Below are 22,473 nucleotides of genomic sequence, written 5' to 3' on the forward strand. Positions count from 1 at the left end.
ACACTTCCCTTTTCTGTGTTCAATATTAAAAGTAATCATATCTTTACTTAGTAGGTTAGTCTGACAGGAACGCTCTTTCCTAAACCCATGCTGATTATCACTAACTATATCCATATACCAGATTATCACTAACTATACCAGGTTGCCTTTGGGAAATAGATGTATGAGTGCAGACAGCATTGCTGCAGAGGTTCAGGGGTGGGGGGTAAGCCTGTCAGTGCTCAGACCATATGCCTCACACTGCATCAAATTGGTCTGCATGTCTGTCGTCTCAGAAGGAAGCCTCTTCTAAAGATGATGCACAAAAAAGCCCGCAAATAGTTTGCTGAAGACAAGCAGACTAAGGACATGGATTACTGGAACCATGTCCTGTGGTCTGATGAGACCAAGATAAACTTATTTGGTTCAGATGGTGTCAAGCGTCTGGGGCAGCAACCAGGTGAGGAGTACAAAGACAAGTGTGTCTTGCCTACAGTCAAGCATGGTGGTGGGAGTGTCATGGTCTGGGGCTGCATGAGTGCTGCCGGCACTGGGGAGCTACAATTCATTGAGGGAACCATGAATGCCAACAAGTACTGTGACATACTGAATCAGAGCATGATCCCCTCCCTTCAGAAACTGGGCCGCAGGGCAGTATTGCAACATGATAACTGTCAGTCATTTTGGTGTCACCCCTCCAATGATGTCACCTGGGTTTCGTCACATGAAATTATATAATAAAATATTTACAGAAATGTGAGGGGTGTACTCACTTTTGTGAGCTACTGTATATACTATCTTAATGTATATATATAACATATAAATATATACAGAAATATATATAGAGACAGATAAAGATGTGTGTATGTGTATATATACTGTGTATGTGTGTGTATGTGTGTATCTATCTATCTATCTATCTATCTATCTATCTATCTATCTATCTATCTATCTATCTATCTATCTATCTATCTATCTATCTATCTATCTATCTATCTATCTCTGCACACATATTTTTATGTGTGCATTTATATGGGGCAGAAAAATGTCTGGACTCATGGGATTGTATTACAACAATGGGTCTGTAAAATGTATGGACCTGCACATGCGCAGTAGCATGTGAGATTTCTGGACTCCCTTCACACTCCCCCGAAAGTCCAGAAATCTCACGGGTGCGGAGAAGTGATAGAACACCAGCTGCCTCTGTCCCTGCTGGCCGCCTCCCTCCCTGCCATGGTTTTTGGCGTTCCCTGCTCTTCTGGGGGACCCGGGACTGTGGCACATTCGTTCAGGATGGAGAGCAGAGAGCAGAGCGGAGAACGTCTGTTCACTGCTCTGCTTCGCGTGAACACGGAGACGGGAGAGCTGCACTCGCAGCCTTCCTATCTCAGCTGTCACAAGAGTGCCAGCACAGTGCTCAGACTCCTGTATTGGAGGTGACAGGTTCAATAAAGAGAACCTGTCACCTCCAAATGCTATCACACAGGGGCTTGTTAGCTTCTGAGTGATAGCAATAAAGTTAAGTGAATTTTTTTAATAAAAAGTAAAAAATAAGAAATCATTAAAAAAGTAATAAAGTAAAAAATAATAAAATACAAAAATTGTAAAAAATAAAAAAGTAAAAGATAAATAAAAATGTAAAACAAATTAGGAAAAAAAATTGATTAAAAATTAAAACCAACCCTTCCTCCCCCACTATCTGGTTGCCATTCTCCATTGGGTCAGCAGAGAGTGTAAATCCGGCCCTGGGCAGAACCTGGACAAACTGAGGATGCAGCGCCTCTGCTAAGTGGACATTTATGGCAGTGTCACCCAGAAAGACCTTAAGAAGATAAGAGGGAAACCAATTTTTTTTAACCCTTGCAGTGCGGCTACCTCCGCACTGCAAGGGTTAATTGCTCATTTTTGTCTGGGCTAAAAAACAGTTATGCTGACTAGTGATGAACCGAACCCACCATGTTCGGTTCGAATTCGAACTTTTGAACATGGGGAAAGTTCATATTCAAACTCAACAAGTCTATGGGGGGTAGAACATTGAAAATCAAATGTTCCCATGCAATTATTGGCCATAAAAGGTGTATGGGGATCTGGGTATTGCCCTGTGGGACAGGAATCAATGAACACCTTTTTTTTTTAAAATACTGTTTTTAAAGGAGCAGTGATTTTTAACATTGCTTAAAGGCTAATAATGAAAATTCCTTTAAATATCATGCCTGGGGGGACCTCTTAAACTGCTTGTAAAGTGGCACATCTGTACGATGTATAGAACCTGCTGCAGCAAAAATAAAATTTCTAAAGAAAAAAAATTACATTTATTATTTTTTTATTTTTTAAAGCATGCAGTTCTCCCTCCCAAACAATACCAGACCCTTTAGGTCTGGTAGAAATGTTAGGAGGGACCCCATTAAAAAAAAAGTGTGTGGGGTTCCCCCTCAAAGTCATACCAGGCCCTTAAGGTCGCCCCTCCCCTCCTTCACATACCAGGCCACATGTCCTCGGCACTGGGAGGGTGCTTTTTCAGGTTGCCCCTGGAAAAGCACCTTGTCCCCGTGCCGATGGGGACAAGGGCCTCTTCTCCACAAGCCCTGGTTGGTTGTGGGGGTGTGGGCAGGGGCTTATTCACATCAGAAGCCCCTATAATTCTCCATAGGGGTGCAGGTTTTCTGGCTGGGACGCATACAGGATCCATTCCGGCGGCGTATGAATACGATCACCCACACCTCTACGGACCTGCAATTGAGACTTCCATGTGAGACTTCCGGGAGTGTGCGATGCCCGCTTCCCTTGCCACGGGCTGTGGCTTCATCCTACAACCTCTATGTCTTATGTAGAGTTTGGAGAATGGAACCTTGGAACACAATGGGGGAAATAGGCATCCTACACTCCTGGAAGTGTTGAATGCTGTAAAGTCTTAACTAGTCTGCATTGCTTGAATAGAGCAAAGCTAGGGGGCATGTGTCGAATTAAAACATAATGGTCCCAAAACTGAACCTTGGGGTACACCACTAACGACCTTACACCATTCAGAATAGGAATCGTTATTCACTATGTGTCAGAATCTGAAAGAAAAGTTGTCTGTGTTGCCCACTGGCCAACCAGCTTGTTCCTTCCACCTTTAAAGAAAGTTTTGATTGTGAGGCCAATTGGGCACCTGAAATGTGTCAATGCGGTCAAAAAAAGGACAAGTCTGAAAATGTTTAATATGTAATCATATTTTGCCCAATGTTCAGACTGGAGTTACCAACCATTCATAAATATATGGACAGTCCATCTAATGACAACTATTTAAGGCTATCTGTTTGTAGTCAAGCACAAGGGAGCACCAAAGCCACACTTTAAGAGTCCACAACCACAACAGTATTTTATTGATTCCAAAATTATCAGAAAGATGACAAGAGGTAGACTATGTAATTCGGGGGCTTAACAATCCCTTTTCATCAGTGCAAACACTCAAAAGGACTCAAACTCAGGAACCTGGGCATGTGTATCAAAGCCAAAAACGGGTAGTCAAAAAGTAATTATTAAGGCCGTGACACACTGCACGCGAAGCCGTGCAGAGCGAAGCAAAGCTATCCGGCACGGAGCTTTGCGTGCAGTGTGTGAGCTGACTGCAGTCAGATGATTGACTGCACCTTCAGCCAATCGGCTCGTCCGTAACAACCTGCCAGCTGTCGCATACCGACGCGCTGGTTTATTCGCGCGAGCCGATTGGCTGAAGTTGGAATTGTTGATCTCGGCACGCTCAGCTCCGCGAGCTCTCGCCAGCTGAGGTGCCCAGGAGAAAATGACATGACACACTGCTGGCAAAGGCAGCACACCACCGCTCCGCGCTGCTTCGCCTGCAGTGTGTCACGGCCTTTAGACATCTTTTGTGGGCAGCTGCCAAACCTAGGCCATTGGGCCGAAACATAGACATTCCACCAACCACCGAGAGCAGTGGCGTAACAACCGGGGGGTTGTCCCAGCAGGGAGGAGAGAAAGTGACAGCCAGCCGAGCGCTGCGGGAGGAGACCGCCGTGATCGGCCGGTGTCTCTCCTCCCACACCGCTCAGCTGCCTATCACAGTGCGGCAGAGCGGCGTGGCGGCGGAGACAGCGCTGTCACAGGAGGCTGAGCTTTCCTCCCTGCACCGCTCACTCAGCCTCCTGTGACAGCGTGTCAGAGAGGAGAGTGAGAGCAAACACTCAGTGATCAGTGATCGCTGGGTGTTTGTACATAATTGAGAATATGGTATGGTTACTGTATCCTCAATTATGAATGAATGGGAGTGATCTATATCCCCTCCTGTTCATTCATAATTAACACTCATGTCATTTTGCCCATTTCCTGTGAATGCAGCCTTTTGTATGCTCCCTAGGGGACGCCACTCACTGCCATTAGGTGCCCACCTCCAACTGCTGGAGGAAGAAGAGAAAGCTGTTGTGACATCACCGGACTGGCTTGAAGACTTCAAGAACAAAGGTATGTACGTATAGGGCCTTAAAGGTGAAATATGAGGCGATTGAAAATCACTCAGCCTCGTAGATCTAGCTGACCTGTGACAATGAAACTGTCACAGGTCGGCTCAATAGATCGGGAAGTGAGCGAACACATAGCGTTGCTCGCTCACTTCTCGATCTATCCCTGTAGAGAGCGGTGACTGTCACTCACGGCTCCCTGCAGAGGGTGACGGGAGGACGCTGGTTTGTGTCCTCCCGTTACCCTTAGGAAAACTATGGGCAAAAGCCCTAACCTCATAGTTCTCTTTTAAGAGAAAAAATTATAACAAGAAGAGCTTTTGGGGGAGGGTGGGGGGTTAAATGCCTGGCATTCAAAGCCTCCCCCTTTTGTTTTGGATAGGGCAGGATTAAGTTAATTGACAAAAACCAAAAATATGCAATTTTGTTTACAAATGTACTCATACTGATGTTTTGTAGAACCAGCGTTCACAGTCCTAAGTCCTTTAAGTATTTTGGAAATGTATGTAGCATGTTTGCTGACTGTTATAAGAGGTATTGGCCCATTCTTACTAGAACATTTGCTCCAGGTCAGATTGTTCAAAAAAAATTTGTGCTTTGTGACCAGGGCCGTCCGTATAATGAGGCAGCCTGAGGCAGTTGCCTCAGATGGCATTTCATTGAGGAACCGCCGGGGGGTGGATGATGGCAGCAGGGGAGCGGCCACAGAGTACCAGGTTGCTGAGAGCTCTTAGCAACCTGTGATGCTCTGTGTAGTGCCGCCCAGCTCACTGACGTCACCGCTTGCCAGGTGCTGAGTGGGGCAGCTCTGGCTTGTGTCCCGCCTAGCTCCTGAAAACCAGTGATGTCAGTGAGCTGGGTGGGACAGAGCCGCTGACATTGCGGTCCAGAGTCTGCCATTGCCCCCCGCCCTCTACGAACAAATCAGCCACCTTCCCCACACCATCACCGTCCATTCCCTGAGGGCACCCCTGCCCCCGCTCAGAATGAAATGAGCACTTGTGGTCAACTTAATGGAAAATGTTGGTGCTAAAAATGTAACCCTTCATTTTTATTGAAGAAGGATGGAGAGTACTAACAGGCATGCACAACGGTCACACTATATGTTGAAGTAGATCTTGAAACCCCAGTAACCATCACAATGATGGATGAGCAGTTGTCTCCTACCCATTACCCTATTCTGCCTACTAGTCACTCCCACCCCCTGTCTCTCCTGGAGGCCCTCCCACTATGTATGTATTTTATATATGTGTATAGGATTTTTGCCTACACAGGCAAAGTTGCATTTCCGCCCTCACCCTGCAGCGCCCTCAGGCGGCCGCTTGCCTTGCGGTAGCGCCGGGCCTGTATGTGTGTGTGTATATATTTTCAGGTTGATCACACTCTCTATAGAGCTGTACTATGAGTGCAGTGCACCATTGTGACGCCACCCATGATATTCTGCATTCGAAGGAAGTGGGTTGATATTCTGCATTCGAAGGAAGTGGGTTGAATGACTCTAGACATCATTTAACCTGGAAGAATGAGGACATCCACTGGCAGAGAGGAATTAATGGGATATGGGCAGCACTAGAGAGTAAGTGAATAATGCAAGCAGAGATTGTTTTTATTTTACACCGCACAGAGCAGCATTTAAAAAGAAAATTTCCCAGAGTTCAACTTTAAGTCAAATGACAGACTTTGCAGTAGACTTTTAGTTGAATTGAGACCAGAGCTTTGACTTGGTCATCGTTTATATTCAACTTTTTTGCTCTGTAGACTTTTTGCCATGACTTTGGCTTTCTGTTGAGGATCATTGACCTGATGTTTTTCTCCTGATGTGCTGCAGAAAATTCTGCAAAAGAACCAGGTGATGGAAACCTGATGATTCCTTGTAATTTCCACCTTCCATTCCTTCTTCACTCCTTTTGAGTTGAAAAAGATGTCCAGCCACTGCTGATGAAATGGATCCCAGAGCATAATGCTACCATAACCATACTAAACTGTACATGTGTTTTTTTTTCAGTTTATTGTATTTCCAGCATATTGGTTTGCACTTTGGCCAAAAAGCTATATCTTGATTGCATCCGACCACAGAACTTTTTTTCCGCAGATCACACATTCTTTTAAATATGCTCAAAACCTACTTTAAGAGACCCTGTCTCCAGACCATGAATTTTAACAACAATCTTTCACTAAGAATATATGTGCATTTAACATAGTGTATGCATGTTATTTGCCTCCCTTGTGTACACATGCAAAAATCCAGAGACTGCTGCTGGGCACTGCCATCTTGAATGTGATGTCAGCAGCCCCAGCAGACTCACAGCCATAATTCAAGTGGAGAACACAAAAAAAGATAAAGCGCACTCCTGTGGGCAAACTTCAATAGGATGGCTGTTGTTTGTAGGTGTGCAAAGCTCCTCACTACAGGGAGAGTACCCTGTCTATTAGTAACTGCAGATAAAAACTCAAAGGACAGGAGCGCAACTACCAGGAGTGACGTGAACGGAGTGGATCTAGTGGAACTATGCGATGGGGGATGTTGGTGGATCTTGGTGTGTAAAATCTGGGTGTATGCCGTACTGTTATAGCAAGCTGACTTACGGTTGGAAGCTTCTCTGTGGTCCGTGCGGCGCCCTCATTAGACAGATCCTGGGTCGACGAGACCCGGTGGTGTCCCCGGTGGTATGAGAGGCTGATCTGTTGGGGGTGCGTGTCAGTATGGCCACCCGCGTTCCCGGCTGGCCGGCCGAGCTGCGTTGGTCAGGAACGGAGACAGAAAGTGGGAGGAGCTATACCCGGCTGGGGAACGCCGTATGTCGGAGTGGATCGCAAAGTCTGTGACTGTCGGGTGTCTCCAGTGGCTACGCGTTTCGAGGGTTAACCTCTTTTTCAAGCCTCAAAACTACTGGAGATCGCGGGAATTCTATCTGATTTTAAATGTGACAGGGGGGAGGAGTGTAGTTAACTTGAGCCCGGTGATAGGCTGCAGCTCGCATGAGGGGAGTGGATTAGTGGACTGGGTCCGCCTTGAGTGCGACCTGTCAATGCTCGAGCCAATGTGAATGTGTGTCCTTTGTTAACCCTTCTTACTTATCCGGGGTTGTCATTTGATCTGTATTTGTGTGCGTTGTGTATCTCGCCAGGTCTCGGGGAGCAAGGGGATAACTATCCATCGTTATTTGACTCTGTTCTCCAATAAAAAATTGCTCTTATGTGTGTTTTTTTTTAAATGTTTGTGGGAAAATTTTTTTTTTTTTATTAAAAGCAAAGAGCAAGAAGGTTAGCTTTGGGTGAATAGCTAGCCAAATATGAGTGCATGTATGTTCACCCATGGGCATGTCTGTATACTCAAACATACATGTAAGCATAACCATATATAACCATGGGGAACCTGTAGGGATCTATGTATATGAGTATACACATGCATGCACCAACATATGCATGCAGCACAAGAGATGTTTTAAAAAAAATGATTTAAAAAATGATAAAAGTATTGAAAAACTACCACTGGGACAGGTGATGAACTGGTTTATCCGATATGTATTTTTGAGGTGATCTGAAAAGCTCGTTTGTCCATTTGTATAAATTGACATGTGAGGCACCTGGGCTTTTTGCACTGAAAGATGCCTATCCTGTTATCAAAGAGAAAGTTTTTTATAGGGATGTTGGGAGCCTGAAATGCACGGCTCGGCCCGACTTTGTTCTTCACGTTCCGGGCTTTTCTAAAATTGATTGAGGGCTTAGGTGGTAGACTGGGGCCCAATTTGGGGTCTTTTTGCAGGATGTGCCAGTGTTTGTTGATTACTTTCTGAATTCCTTTGACTTTTTTGTTGATAATGCCCTTTTCAAGGGCTGGACCCACTAGTTCTTCCAATTCTAAGGTAATGGCAGGTAAGGGGTCTGTGGGGAGGTGTTTATAGGTAATGGGATCTGACAACAGTCTGCGGGCCTCTAGGATATAGATAGGGCGATCTTGGATTATAATCCCTCCTCCCTTGTCGGCTTGTTTGATTACAATTTCTTGATTGGATTCTAGGTCTTTCAATGCCCTGCTTTCTGTTGAGGTGAGATTGTGATGGTGCTTAGCTTTGGTGCATGTTTCTAGGAGGTCCGCATAGACCACATGATAGAATGTGTCTATGAATGGGCCCTTGGAGTGTAACGGAAAGAAGGTAGATTTTGGTCTAAAAGAGGTTTGGATAATGTCGGGATTTAGAAAGTGCTCAAGATCAAACTCCAAACAGGAATTCTGATCTGCCAAATCATAGAGAGTTTGCAACACATCTCCATCTTTCTCATCAAAGAAGTCTGCCACTGTCACTAATTCTGGAGGGATCCTAGGGAAAATGACACTGGTGGGAACTGCTGTGGTAATGTTGGCATAATGTCTCCGGAGGATCAGTAGCCTAATGAACTTGTTGAGATCTTTAAAAAGAGTGAATGGGTCTGGTTTGGTGTCTGGGGCAAAGTTTAAACCTTTTAGGAGTAATGATCTTTCGCTGGAAGTGAGATTGTGTTTGGACAAGTTAAACATTTTTATGGTTGTGGTGGGGTTTTGTGTGTTTGTGGATCTTCTTTCTTTGGCATTTTTGCTATTTTTCCCACCTCTGGTTCCTCTTCTGTTTTTTTCCTTTTTGTTTTTGGGGTGTGTACCGGGCCCTCCCCTAAAAAAGCCGGTTTTGATATCATTGAGGGCTCATTGGGTTGTCCCGGCGGACCTGTGAATTCACTAGGAGGATTTTCCGTGTGGGTGGTTTCTGGTGGTGTATGAACTTGTGTGGGGGTTGGCACTGGATCAGGGACACGGATGGTGGACAAGGACAGGGAATCTGAACTGGGTGAATAGACTGGGTCTTCAGGGAGATTCTCTGGTGTGTCCTTAGGACCCTGGGCTGGCCCGAGATGGTATTTTAGGGAGATGTCATCCCATACAAGGTTAGCCACTCTGGTGGAGGCTACAGGATGAGTCGCCATTAGAGGAACTGGGTTGGGTGTGGACTGTTGTCGGGGAGTGTGTTTCCAACTGAACACTCTGTTCAAGTTGTAATCGGCAAGGTCTCTTAATAGCTTCTTGGACTTAGATTTGATGATGGTGTATTCCTGTATTGTGGTTACCTGTTCCATATTTAGTAGCCAGGGGCTGAACAAACAGGACTTGCTGAAGGACTTATTTATGTTAATCCGGAGGTCATGTATAGACTTGGAGATGAGCTCTAATTTGCGTTTCCTCTGAATGACAATCAATTCTATCCATTTTTTGGTACAGAATTCAGCCAGGAGGTGCCAATTGGAAACGAGGTCCTGCTCCAGAAAGTCACATGTTTTCTGGATCCGGAGGCCTCTTGGAGTGATGCCTAATTTAAGATAATGTTCTAGAAAGGCTATGTCCCACCATTGTTGGCTCTCTGTATTGATCTGGGTCTGTAAAGTTACAAATTGTTTACGCATGTGTAGTTCAAATGTGGGAGAATACGGCGGGGGGTGATGACCGACCGTTTGGCAGTTGTTAAACCTGGTCCTGGTGAGGTGTGGAAGTTTGGATGTGTTTGGGTATTGATTGCTATCAGAAAAAATTCTGATAGCAATCAATGTTTGAATAATTTCTCTTTGTGTGGGAAAGCCATTTTCTGCCCAAAAGGGATGGTATGCTGCTTATATCGAACCTCGCAATGGAACAAATGGAGAACACAAAAAAAGATAAAGCGCACTCCTGTGGGCAAACTTCAATAGGATGGCTGTTGTTTGTAGGTGTGCAAAGCTCCTCACTACAGGGAGAGGACCCTGTCTATTAGTAACTGCAGATAAAAACTCAAAGGACAGGAGCGCAACTACCAGGAGTGACGTGAACGGAGTGGATCTAGTGGAACTATGCGATGGGGGATGTTGGTGGATCTTGGTGTGTAAAATCTGGGTGTATACCGTGACAGTCTATAGCTGCCTTACCCAACCTCATTAACATGAAGTAACACTTCGTGTAATAGCTACTATATCTGCAGCTATGTTACATTGGTGTATAGGTCAGTGAGAAGAATGCTCCTTACATTTGTTGTCAGTGGGAAGTATTCCCCCCTTACAGATGGCTAAAAAGTTCATTGATGTAAGTGGTCACTTATCTGAGAGGCAGAAACTAGTCATTTCTCTAGGAACCCCTAGCCAGCTCTGGAGGAACCCTAGGTTTCCACAGAAGGCTAGTTGAAAAAGGTCTCTCTATGGTATTCCTTTTCATGCTTCACTCCTCGTAAAAGGTTATGTAGAGCAGTGGTTCTCAACCTGTGTAAACTCAGGACCCACACTTGTCCTTGGTCATTAAGTCGCGACCCAAGTCGCAGTGCATTGGAACGCACGGTATTGCAGTACTGCATGTTCCGGTGCGAGCAATTGAACTGTGGCTGGGAGGTGCGTTTGGGGTGCCATTCAAATTAATGGCAACCTAACACACATCCTGCAAAAGAATGCGTAGTATGTGCAATAACGTGGTACAGTGTGTTATTGGCACAGGACTGTTCGATTAATGCACTGTGCTAGTGTGAACAGGCCCTCAAAAACACTGACAGACACACACAACAGACACAATCTCACACACATATACACACTGCAAAAAAATATAATTCATTTTTTTATTTTTTTTAAGATCCACCAGTCTCCCTAACTTATGAGAACTGGAGTGGGTCCTCAGTCTGGGGTCCGGTGTAGGCTGCTGTGCTGTGGCGGAGCTCCATCCATATGTGCATTGCTTGTACAACTCGGTAGAGGTGGCGGGAGCCAGAATGTAATGTCACTCTGGTCCAGGCACCTCTACAGGACATGCAAAGGAGCTGTAAGCAATGCACGTATGGATGGAGCTCCCTTGTGGCCATACTTCTAGCCCACCGCACCTCAAGCTGACACTCAATGCCGGGCAGCATATTTTGAATGACTGCTTGGTGTGAGAACTGACTGTGCTGCGCTAGGGGGAGGAAGAGGAGCTTCTCACCTAGAAAGTGGAAGGCATGTGGCGACCCACTGAACACGGCGTCGTGACCCACTTTTGGGTCACGACCCACCAGTTGAGAACCAAGGATGTAGAGAGATGAGTAGAGGAGGAATTTACAAATAAAAGATAGACAATTAGATAGAAATAAACAAATAAAACAATTGTTTCCCAGCTGTGTCCCTTTGACACTACAACGCAGTGGGCGGTGCGCTCAGGGCTGGTTTTCCCACAAGGCCAACCAAGGCCCGGCCTTGGGGCAGCAGGGAGTAGAGGGGCAGCAGGGGTGTAGAATTCCTATCTCCCAATGCCCGGGTCATGCAGTTCCAGGCGCCGGGCGGGTAGTTGATTTCTACATTTAGCCCTGCTTTGGGCAAGCACAGCTAAATGCACAGCGGGGAAGCCGCCGCTTGTTTTGTACAAGTGATCTTGGTGACATTGTATGCAGCCTGCAGGTCTGCCATTCTCTATGGGTTGGGGGATTGGCAGGTAGGGGGCGCATTGAGGAACCTTACCTCGGGCAGCAGAGAGAGTAAATTCGGCCCGTCGGATGCCATCGCAGGTTGCTACACTGTGCGGGGGACCTGAATGGCGGGTACACATTGTACACTCCACATAAAGTTTAAAACAAAAGGAAAAAATTGTAAACCGTGACATCTCCAGCAATGCGTGATACAATGCACACTATTGGACCTGATGCAATGCACTAGATTCCTTGAGGGCTAATGTGACTATAAAGGAAAAATATTTCTTATGCTAGATCCACTCTTCATAATGGACTTTGAACAAAGTTTTCTCATTGAAAAGTGTTCTTTTTGCTTATCCAAGCAAAACTTGATTTCACAATAGTGTATCACCGTACATTGTGACGGCTGTCCATTTCAGCCAATTCCATTCTTATTTTCATATCTTCTTTTATGGACTAGAGCTTGAAAAGAATAACTGACTATGATGAGCAATTCAAACCATTCAATCAATGTTCTCTCCCGTAGTGCAATACAATTCAGCAATATGTGATCTTTAGCACATCGGAGCTTTAACAGTGCCCCACTTGTCTGCTTGGTCAATGTGCAGATATAATAGTCAATGCAGCAAGCAGTACTCTACAGACAGTTTGTCTCTATTAATTTAATTAACAATGTTAACATCCAAGTGTTTCTCTCATACAAGGTTTATTGAAAAAGTAAAGTGACAAGCTCTGTAATTACATACATTTTACATGAATGGTCGCAACCCGAGCTGCACATCACTCACACACTGTAGCAAGATGGAGTGGGAATTGCTCTTTTCCATAATGGGCTAGTGAGGTTCAGGTACAGAGCAGTGGAGTGGAAATGGAATTGGTATTGTTGTCTATAAGCTAACGTAAACGCCCCACTATTGTCTATTGGTTTAGAATATAATCGGCATCTGTTTATGTGTTTCCTGTATGTGTTGTTTGTGTCTCTTACTATGAATTTACTCATTTAAAGGATCTGTCTGCTCAAGGCTTTTATTTTGGTTTTTGGGTAGAAGCCAGTTAATGGAATCACCCAGCAGCTCCTCTCCCAGCTTCTCACCCACTACCCACCTCTCAGGAACCCTGGCAGTGATACCCCTCTACATGGGTTCCAGTTCCTTCTATCTGTGCTGATTTTGACCAGTGATATCTCAGGTCTTTTATACTGACTTGACATATTGCTACATGAAGCAGCCAGAGATGACTTAATGGGAGACGAAGTCTGTCGGGGAAATCTTACTGCTGGAGTCAACATGACATTTAAGAAGCAAGTGGGTGCACAGAGAAACTACCTCATCAGTCTTTCATCGTCCAGTCAAAAGGCTGGGGTGGAGTGCGGGCACCACTGTATTGCTTAACTGTACGTAGTGTCATACTTCTGGTTGTGCAATGTGATAGGGTTGTGTAAGTCTAAGGACTGGATGGACAGAAGTTAAAATCCTTTGGAAGGTAAAACAGCTCACAGTTTTATCTATGTATTTAGCTGTTTGTCTGGGGTTCAGGGTTAGGCCCACTAGAGTTTATTCTTCAATCATTTTGGTTTGGTTACAGAGAATGCAGCTGGAGGAATGGGATTGTCATGGCTGGTGTGGTAAAGCCAGGAACTCAACTAGAGAATTATTTTATGCTGTGAGACCAATTAGTGATTCAGCCCACTGGTGTCTACCCAGACTGATAATGCAAACAATCCTGGCATTGCTAGTAATATTTGCATAGTACACTGGCTGACAACCATGCAAACATCAGCTCTAATGAGCAAAGAAAGACACTTACATTTGTAGCAGAGATTTTCAAGCATGCTTGAACATCTCTGTATGACCCATTCATCAAAATAATACTCAGGAGGTGATGTGTTTAAGTCAAGGTTTAAAAACCCGAACCCTTCACTCAGGCAAATGTTGGATCCATCAGGCCAAAGATCTCAGCAGTGACTTGTCCTAACCTCTGTGGACAGTGGGAATACTGTCTGGCTCTATCTTAAGGTGTCCTTAGAATGTTTTAAACTACTTTCTTCTCCTTTTTTCCAGTCCCAGCTCCAGCATGACATAATAATTATCATATATAAGGAGTACATAAGCCACAAGGCTGACGGAGGGAGCACATATGTAGCAAGAGCACACAGATGGCAGCTACACAGTATACAAAGTAGCATGTAGTAATTGTTTCTCGTGGCACTGACCCCTGGCTGGGTTATCCGATGACATGGGCACCATAAATAGCCACTATAGCGACACATTAAACTCTGTGACCAGAAAGTCCATGTAATCCTTCTCTTTGGTCTTAAAGGCTTCAGCAATGATCCTGGCAGCATCTCGGTGTTCTTTATCTTGAAGGGAGATCCCATTGACTTCCAGGATGACCTGACCCACCCGCAGCTTACTGCAATTGTGCGCTGACCCCCCTCGCTGGGAACAAAATTGAGAGAAGAGAAGGTGAATGTACCATAGCCATCATGTATAACAACACAGAGTGTGGAAAAGCAGAGCAAACAGTAAAGCCCCTCAAAACTCATCCGCACTGCTCCTAAACTAACTTGCCATAACTCCCCCACTGTCCGTGTTTCCCGCTCCCCCATCAGTTTAATACTCACCTGATTCCCCTTTTACAGGCCCAAAACTTTGATGCCTTCTTCTAGAGGCTATACGCAACACAAAAACATAGATGAAAATCTCTGTGTCACCAACTCACCATGGATCTGTAACCAACACCGCACTGTAATGTTTTGAGGCTACACAGGACCTCTTCATAATGATCACATGCCTGACGAAGAGGTCCTAGGTGGTCTTGAAATGTTCCATCCATGGTGTGCGGGCAACATACATTCTCATCTGTGCAATGACACCAGCCAACCTACTGGCAGTTGCTACAGAACCCCCTGTCCAGGAATGTGTGTGATGGAAATACAACTTTTCATTTGACATATTTATCACTTCATTTTGTATTTGAATTGGCGCACTCCTTTACATTGATGTCTTTAGGACTAAAGCTGCCAATAAGTGGGCAGACTGGAGGCTGTATTGGGCTGTTTTAGCATATATTATGCAGTAATCATATACATTTTCTTTTCTTCCAAGAATTATCTGGAAATTTGGCAGAGGTGCTGTAAGAGTTGGAAGACATCAATAACAATTGGCCATATGCACGTTCTTAAAGCTGGGAATACATGTAGCATTTATAGAGGCCCAGTTGTTTGATGTATGGCTAGCTTTTAAGTGGATCCCTAGTCAGCAAAGAAAATCTAAACTGTAAATAATAAAGGTGACGCTAAAATAAAATCCTGAATGAAGGCCCTACTTGTAAGGAAGATACTTACCTCTCCCGCTGCCTGTGGCCCAGAACGCTGCTTTGATTGAGATAACTTCCTGTCTTAAGTCTTGTTCATAAGCCGACAGTTATGGGACTGTCAATCTCCTTCTTACCCTCTGCGCTTATTAGTTCCTTTTACTGACCCTTGCCTCACTACAGGAAAAATAATTTAGCAGTGATTCGTCACTGACACCTTTGACTGACTTGCACTCAATCCCGCTCTGTCATTTAATACCACGTTCACCACACTGCAAATTAGAAGAATTTCACTCTAAAAACCTCTTTCACATAAGTCCTCGTTAGCCCCTTACATTTGGGTCTACTATTTTAAAATACAGTATGTGAATAGTGAGGACAATGGCAGCAAATGGCCAGTGGTGGCAGATGAATCTATGCACACTAATGCCTAGATTTACCTGCTTTTTATAAACATGCCCTAAATAGCACATCTGTGAGGGAAGTATTATATTTTTATTGTTTCAACCATACTAAGGGTTGTATTTATTTAAAAAAAATGCAGAGCTATTTATCCCGTGAAACTGCATTTATATTAATTATGCGTGAATAGGGCAAAATCTAATGTTATTGGGCTATTTTCTCTCCAGGTTGAATGTTATTCATTCATAAAGAATGGAGTGAATCAAGAAAACACTGCATTATGGCCACTAGATGGAGCAGAGGATCACCGGATATAAGCACCTATTTCCTTTGATCCTCAGCTCCATCTAGTGGCCATAATCCAGTATTTTCCTGATTCACTCCATTCTTTATGAATGAATAACATTCAACCTAGAGAGAAAATAGCCCAATAACATTCTATTTTGCCCCGGAAGGAATGCACATGCAGCTTCACAGGATAAAAAGCTCTGCGACTTTTTAATAAATGCACCCCTTAGTATTTGATATAATACATACAGTACTTGCCAGATTATTGAAAGTGGGACACCTTCCAGCACAAAGTATGTAGGCAAAGGACAAACCCTTACCATGCCCCCAGATATTTGGCACACCCATGCCACTTTCTCTCTCATTTGCCCACACAAGGAAGAATTAATTTGTAAAAAATGATCGGTTAAACCCACAAGTGCTTTTTTCTTTTACTACTTTACTTTTATACTGGCTTTTGAAAATAACAAATGCAACGAGTTAAAGGTTGAATGGGTCTAGTGTAGTATATAATTTTTGTGGTAGTTACAGTATATAGTACAATTTTTGTAATAGAGGTCTATAGTACATCAAATCAAAACGAGGGACAGTTGGATTTGGTTTGAAAAGGGGTACAGTTTCTCCAAATGAGAGGCAGTTGGGAGCTTTGCATAATGTTGGGTGTAAGGCACTTACCTGTATAGTTACAATACGTGGCAATGGCTGTCGCGTCTTGGCTCCTCCTTCAATCGCTATCCCTAGAGTAGGTACACTTTTCATGACACGCACTAAGGTGGCAGAAGGTTTCAGCAGGCCTGGCTACAGAAAAGACATCTTGTCAGTTCTCAATACAAAGCAGGTGAAAAGATTAGCCACATGAGCGGATAAAGGGGATTAGGGAACAACGCATGGAATATACTAAGGAAAACAGCGACACACACACAAAGGATCTTGGGAACGTGACATCTGTCATTCTGTTGTAAAGACCAAACTGTGATAGACAAAGTAGAGAGAGTGGCGTAGATGTAACAGTTTCCTGTCACTATAAAATGACCAAACAGTGTGATGGATGTCTTTTGTATCAGCAATTAAAAGCTAAAACAAAAATGTATTATTGTTAGAAACCATATATCAGGGGTAGTGAATTAGAATTCAGGGAGGTCCATTGAAAACAATTTCCATCGAGCCGAGGTGGGAATCGCAGTCCGGACAGAAAAGTCACTTGTTCCGTACTGCAGTCCGCCATTTAGGCTGCATTCAAACCAGCATCTGCACTGCAACGCACATCTGCTGGTGTGTGTTCCCTGGCAGAATGCTGATGCGCCGGTCCCGGTGCATTGCACTGTTTATTTATCCCCTATTTACATACATGTGCATGCCTTATGCGCACATGTTCATTAGAATCAGATGGTGCGGATGGCAGGGTTGGTTTTACATTTTTATTTTTACTTTATTCGTTTTGGCTTCAGTGATCACAGAGCAGATCGGGGGAACGGATGTTCCCCAATCTGCTCCTGCTCTCCATCCTGACACTGTGTGCTGTAGACTGGGGTCCCCCAGAGGAGCTGGGCACCTGAAAACCACGGCAGGGGCGGCCGCCCAAATCACTTGTAGTTGTATAGTTGTAGCAGTGGGCCCTGTCTGCGTTATTCATTGGTAATAGGAAGCCAGTGGTCCTAGCAACCTATGACAGAAGCAGCAGGTCGATTATCGCGGTCCGGATGTAACCGCCACTAGGTCCATGTCTTGACCTTAGTCTGCTATTTAGTAACCGCTGCTACGTACAGAATAGGAGATGTGTTGGCAAGTTATCCCCTGCCTTTTTTGCACTGGGATTGTTTTAGGCACTTTTGTAAGGGTGCTATTAAAGCAAACCTCCAATTAAAAATTAATAAAGAAAATAGCCTATTAAAAGATCAAATATAACAGCTTTTACTGCAATACTCACCTTCAATCCAGAGCAGTACTTCTTTTCTGCCAATAGATAACCTCGGACTTCCAGCTTGAATGGCTGCAAGCATCATTCTATCTACTTCCTTTTAAACCTAAGATGTCATAAACCCACCCCCAGTTTGTGACTAGACAGTGAAGCAGCACAGTAATGAGCTCATCTCTATGTCGCATTGCTTTCTCCTTCTATCGGCATGCTCCTTGGTAGCACATAAACTGATTGGCTCCTTGTGCTCCTTCTTACTCTGCCACTATGACCTCTGCTTTACAGGGACTGCAAAAGGCAGACACCATTAATTTGTCAACAAGCCTCAATGCAGGTTAAAAACACACCTTGACCATTTTCTGGACCACAATGCACTGGACATTTTTTTGTTTCTCTGTTATAAAGTTCATTACCAGCATGCAAGTTAATGCCAATGATTGCGATATGAGCAACTCATCTTGGTTCTGAGGAAGGAGGCGCGTCCTCTGAAACGCGTAAACCATGGAGGGCTTGCAGCCTGCTGGCTGAGGCTTTTATGAATCATCCGTGTTTTCTTTTACCTTTGTAACCTACATGTCTGCTAATCCCATGTGCTTGTGAGTATGGTCTTAGCTGATTTTACAGATTATTTAAAATGGTTTACACGATGGAGGCGCTCCTTTTTGTTTTTTGTTTCAGCTTGCCGGTTACCCTGACCAGTGGGAGCTGCCTCGGGGGTGTATCACTCTGCACTTTTTTTCAGCTGCGGGTGTGGGCGCTTGTGGTTGTTTTTTTTTCCCTGTTTTGCATTCCTCTCATATTTAGACATAAATGATTTATATTTATATAGGAAAAACAGCTAGATTTCACAAACAGGTGTATCAGCAAGCAGAGTCTGCAATCACGACAACCTTTGTTGGAAAAACCAAGTGGGTGTGCGTTTCAAATGGCATAGTGCAAAGAGCAATGATGCCATAGCAACCATTTTCAGAATCAAAGCTCTGCTGTCATCTGTGTAGTTCAGGAATCTATAAATATGTAATGACAGCCATCTCATTTGTCTGCTTTCAATCTCGTGTCTATGGCAAGACCTTGACCCTTGCAGCCAGACAGCCGCAGTCAGTTGTAGCATCCAATCAGGCGGAACCCCTATACTGCGATAGCTATTGTTCCTCCTGCTGGCACTGGACTCCTGTTCTCTGCTTCCTGTTCTTCCTCTTCCAGTGATAAGTCTGGCGTACAGAGTTTGCCCTGAGGATAACCAAATCATACAAGTGTGAAAGCCATTGGCAGCTTTAGACTATGCCTAATCTGCAATTGGTGACTAGGGCTTACTGTGCATTATTATTGTTTGTGTTATGAAATAAACCTGATTTAGTTTTCCATTTTGGGCAAGATAGGTTCCCCAGGGGACAGGAATACATGCTGAATGCTTTCATAACAAAGTGCAGCTCATCATGCTTCTATATCATAGACTGCTGTCTATGTGACATCATGTATACAGTAGATCTTCCACTACCAAGCTACACGATAAAAAGGGGAATGTGCTGTATGTTTGTTCTAATAACAGCTCTAGGCACAAACTCTGAGCTGGAGTTCAAACTTCCAACTGAATGTCAAATCCAAATAAAGCTGTAGTCCATGTTCAAACACCACCACTGAACACTGGCTTTCAGGGGTAATCACAAGTTGGTAATATAGCGCTCATGTAAGACTTCTTAACCTATTCCTTGCTTACCACTGAACTCTTTTTATCACTGCCCACAGAAACCCCAGCTTGTCTGGCCTCCCGGGGACTTCATTGTCCTCCTCTCTCTTACCTGCCAATGGGTCCTTTATTGGAGTCTTCTCCCATCCATGGAAGAAGGATGGAACTGAAAAGTGGCCACACAAAAGTAAAGAGGCTGGGAGAGAGGCAGGGTTTCCATTGGTCTTTCAACATGGACATAGCTTAGCTTGGAAGTGATACTGTATAGGTTTATAGTGTTGAAAATGTTTGTGTAATGATTCAGCATACTTGCAGCAATTCACACTATATATAGCTGCATAATGTTTGGAAGCCATGAATGCATAGAAACATCAGATTATGGGAGAGACTATCAGATCAGCCAAGAATTCATAGATTTACTATAAACGTGTATATCAGTAAGATTTTTGAATTTGTAACCCTGTTTTCATGTGAGATGACCCTAACATAGCAGCCATTACTTACCAATGCTGCAGCACCTGGGGATCCTCAGCCTGCTCAATTTGCTAAGTAGACATGTGCGATTCGTTTCGTTATGAATCGAAATTCGTACGAATTTTCCTGAAATTCCGAATTTCGGAGCATCCGAAATCCGAATGGCAGTTTCCGAATTATATCCGAAATACGAAATTCCGTTAACGAATTTCGGATCCGAATTTCTTTGAAACAGGAACTAATATTACCCCTGTAAATGAGGTTGAACAGCATGACAAGATTTTTTTTTAATCCGAGATACGGATCCGCTGCTGCTGATGCATTACAATACACAGTTACACACACAGGCAGGAAATACGAAATTCCGTTGACGTATTTTCGTTCCGTTACGAACATTCGTTATATTGAAGGTAAAAAGCAAAGTACATTTATATTGGAGTTGATGGTAGTTTTTTTTTTAAAGTCCGAAATACGGAATTCGGAATACGGAATCCGTTAACGGAATTCATATTTTGTTTTGGTTGACCAATCAGAGGTTCTATTCTGCTGCTGAGAGTTGCATTACAAATACAGGCAGTAAATACGAAATTCCGTTGACGTATTTTCGTTCCATTACGAACATTCGTTATATTGAAGGTAAAAAGCAAAGTACATTTATATTGGAGTTGATGGTAGTTTTTTTTTTTTAAGTCCGAAATACGGAATTCGGAATACGGAATCCGTTAACGGAATTCGTATTTCGTTTTGGTTGACCAATCAGAGGTTCTCTTCCTGCTCCTACAACCCCTTAACTAGTAGTCAATAGGTGTGTCCCAGCATCATGGAGCATCTAGAAGCCTTATCTGGAGTGCACCAGCATCAAAACTGGATTCTGGGTTCTAGTGTTTGTCCGTTCAAGAGATGACTCTAGCAGATCTGTAAGGCCCACGTAGCCTTCAGGCAAGGCACACAGCCTGCTTACAGGGAAAAGTGATTCCCTGTAGGCCTGAGCTCAAGCCCTGGGTTTTCAATCCAGGCACACAGGGGAGGAGGGAAAAAGGACAACTAAAGACCCTTCAAACAAAAACATCAGCTTTAAATATCCCCAAGTAAATAGCAGCTATGAATTCCTCTTACTGGTTTTGTCATGTTCTCTGTTCCTTTAGCTTTCTGTGGCTGAGGACTGCTGTCTTTGCTGCCTCCACCAACTTCTCCTGCTTCCACTCCACTGTCCTCACTCAGAGTTTGCCCGCTGTCAGACAGCTGGGAGAGAGAAGCTGGGGGTGAGATGGGCAAGACGGCTGCGGAGATGAAAAACATGCCATATCAGAAAAGGGCATTTGTACAAGAGAACCAGAAAAGCATGACATAGTAGGAATCTTTTCATTCCCTTTCCCAGGATCTCTTATCAATAATACAAAAATACAACATTTTCTACAAGCTAATCAAAGGCATTTGTCTTGAATGTGTGGGATGCTAGAAACACGAGACACTGGAGAAGTGAGTATAAGATCTCTTCTATTGTAGGGAACCGGCCTTTTATTTTTTGTAGGGACTTACAAGTTCACATTAAAAGCTAAAGGTGCCCATACACTGCTCGATTCCCGTACGAGAATCGCGGGAAATCCCGCGATCGTACGAGAATCGAGGAGTGTGAACGAAGACGTGCGACCGTTTCTACTGTACGGTCGCACGTCTTTTGTCTAAGGAGCACGCTAGAAAACCAGCAGAAAATCGTACGATTTTCGGCTGGTTTGAACGGTGCTCGGGAGACAAATGCCGACCGGGCCGATGTGCGCACGCGCACACTGTCCGTTCAGCATTGCGGTCATCGGAAGCCCGCCCCTCAAGGGGCGGACTTGCGATGATCGAGAGTACGATCTGCCTGTCCAAGATGGGCAGATCGTACGTTTTTTAAATTGCTTTACAACCAATCGCAAGACTAATGTCTTGCGATAGTTGTAAAGTGTATGGGCACCTAAAGACTGGTGTAGCTGCCATGTAGCTGACAAAAGTGATTCCAATGTAAGTTAGGCTGACAACATGATTTAGTGTGGAGGATGTGGGCACAGGCATAAAATATTTCAGGCTATCATGTCTAGACTACATGTTATCTTTTAACTGCAAGGAAGGGTCATAATAATAAAAAATAGTTGTTAAGGCATTTCAACCACTTATTGTCCTGCTTCTCAGCTTGCGACAACCTTTTAGAACTCTGCTAACTCTTTATTAGTGTATATTTCAATATTTCAGGCATACAGTCTGATGATGCCTAAATGATTTAAAGTATTGCTTTCATGGCAGCTTTGTGGTCTGAGTAGCATGTAGCCTGGCTGAATTTACTTAACCTGTCACAGCTATTAAAATGTGTGAGACACTACTCAATCTAACCACAAGAGGGCGATATTCACTAATAATGCATTTTAAAAGCGGCTCATCGTCAAGGCTGTATGACTAAAGCTGGCCATACATTGGTAGCTTTGGGTACCATCTCGTCAGAACATTTGATAATGTCATCAGAGACTTTACAAATGCTGCTTGAAATTTTGTTTGGTT

The 22,473-nt window shown here is 44.0% G+C and overlaps 1 protein-coding gene across 3 annotated transcripts in view; it reads right to left on the minus strand.

The window, feature by feature from the left end:
- Positions 1 to 13,543: 13,543 nt before the first annotated feature.
- WHRN (whirlin) overlaps positions 13,544 to 22,473 on the minus strand; it is a 150,268-nt gene continuing 141,338 nt past the window's right edge. For 2 of the 3 annotated variants that reach the window (XM_018572969.1, XM_018572968.1), the window contains 3 exons: positions 21,055 to 21,218; positions 16,538 to 16,660; positions 13,544 to 14,295 (listed from right to left, as the gene is read on the minus strand). In XM_018572969.1, the coding sequence (XP_018428471.1) occupies positions 14,113 to 14,295; positions 16,538 to 16,660; positions 21,055 to 21,218 (470 nt within the window). In that variant the 3' untranslated portion in view covers positions 13,544 to 14,112. The remainder of the gene's footprint in view (positions 14,296 to 16,537; positions 16,661 to 21,054; positions 21,219 to 22,473) is intronic. The other variant, XM_018572970.1, reaches the window with a different exon arrangement.

This window comes from Nanorana parkeri, unplaced genomic scaffold, assembly GCF_000935625.1.
Source record: "Nanorana parkeri isolate BGI_ZX_2015 unplaced genomic scaffold, ASM93562v1 scaffold2190, whole genome shotgun sequence".
NCBI lineage: Eukaryota > Metazoa > Chordata > Amphibia > Anura > Dicroglossidae > Nanorana > Nanorana parkeri.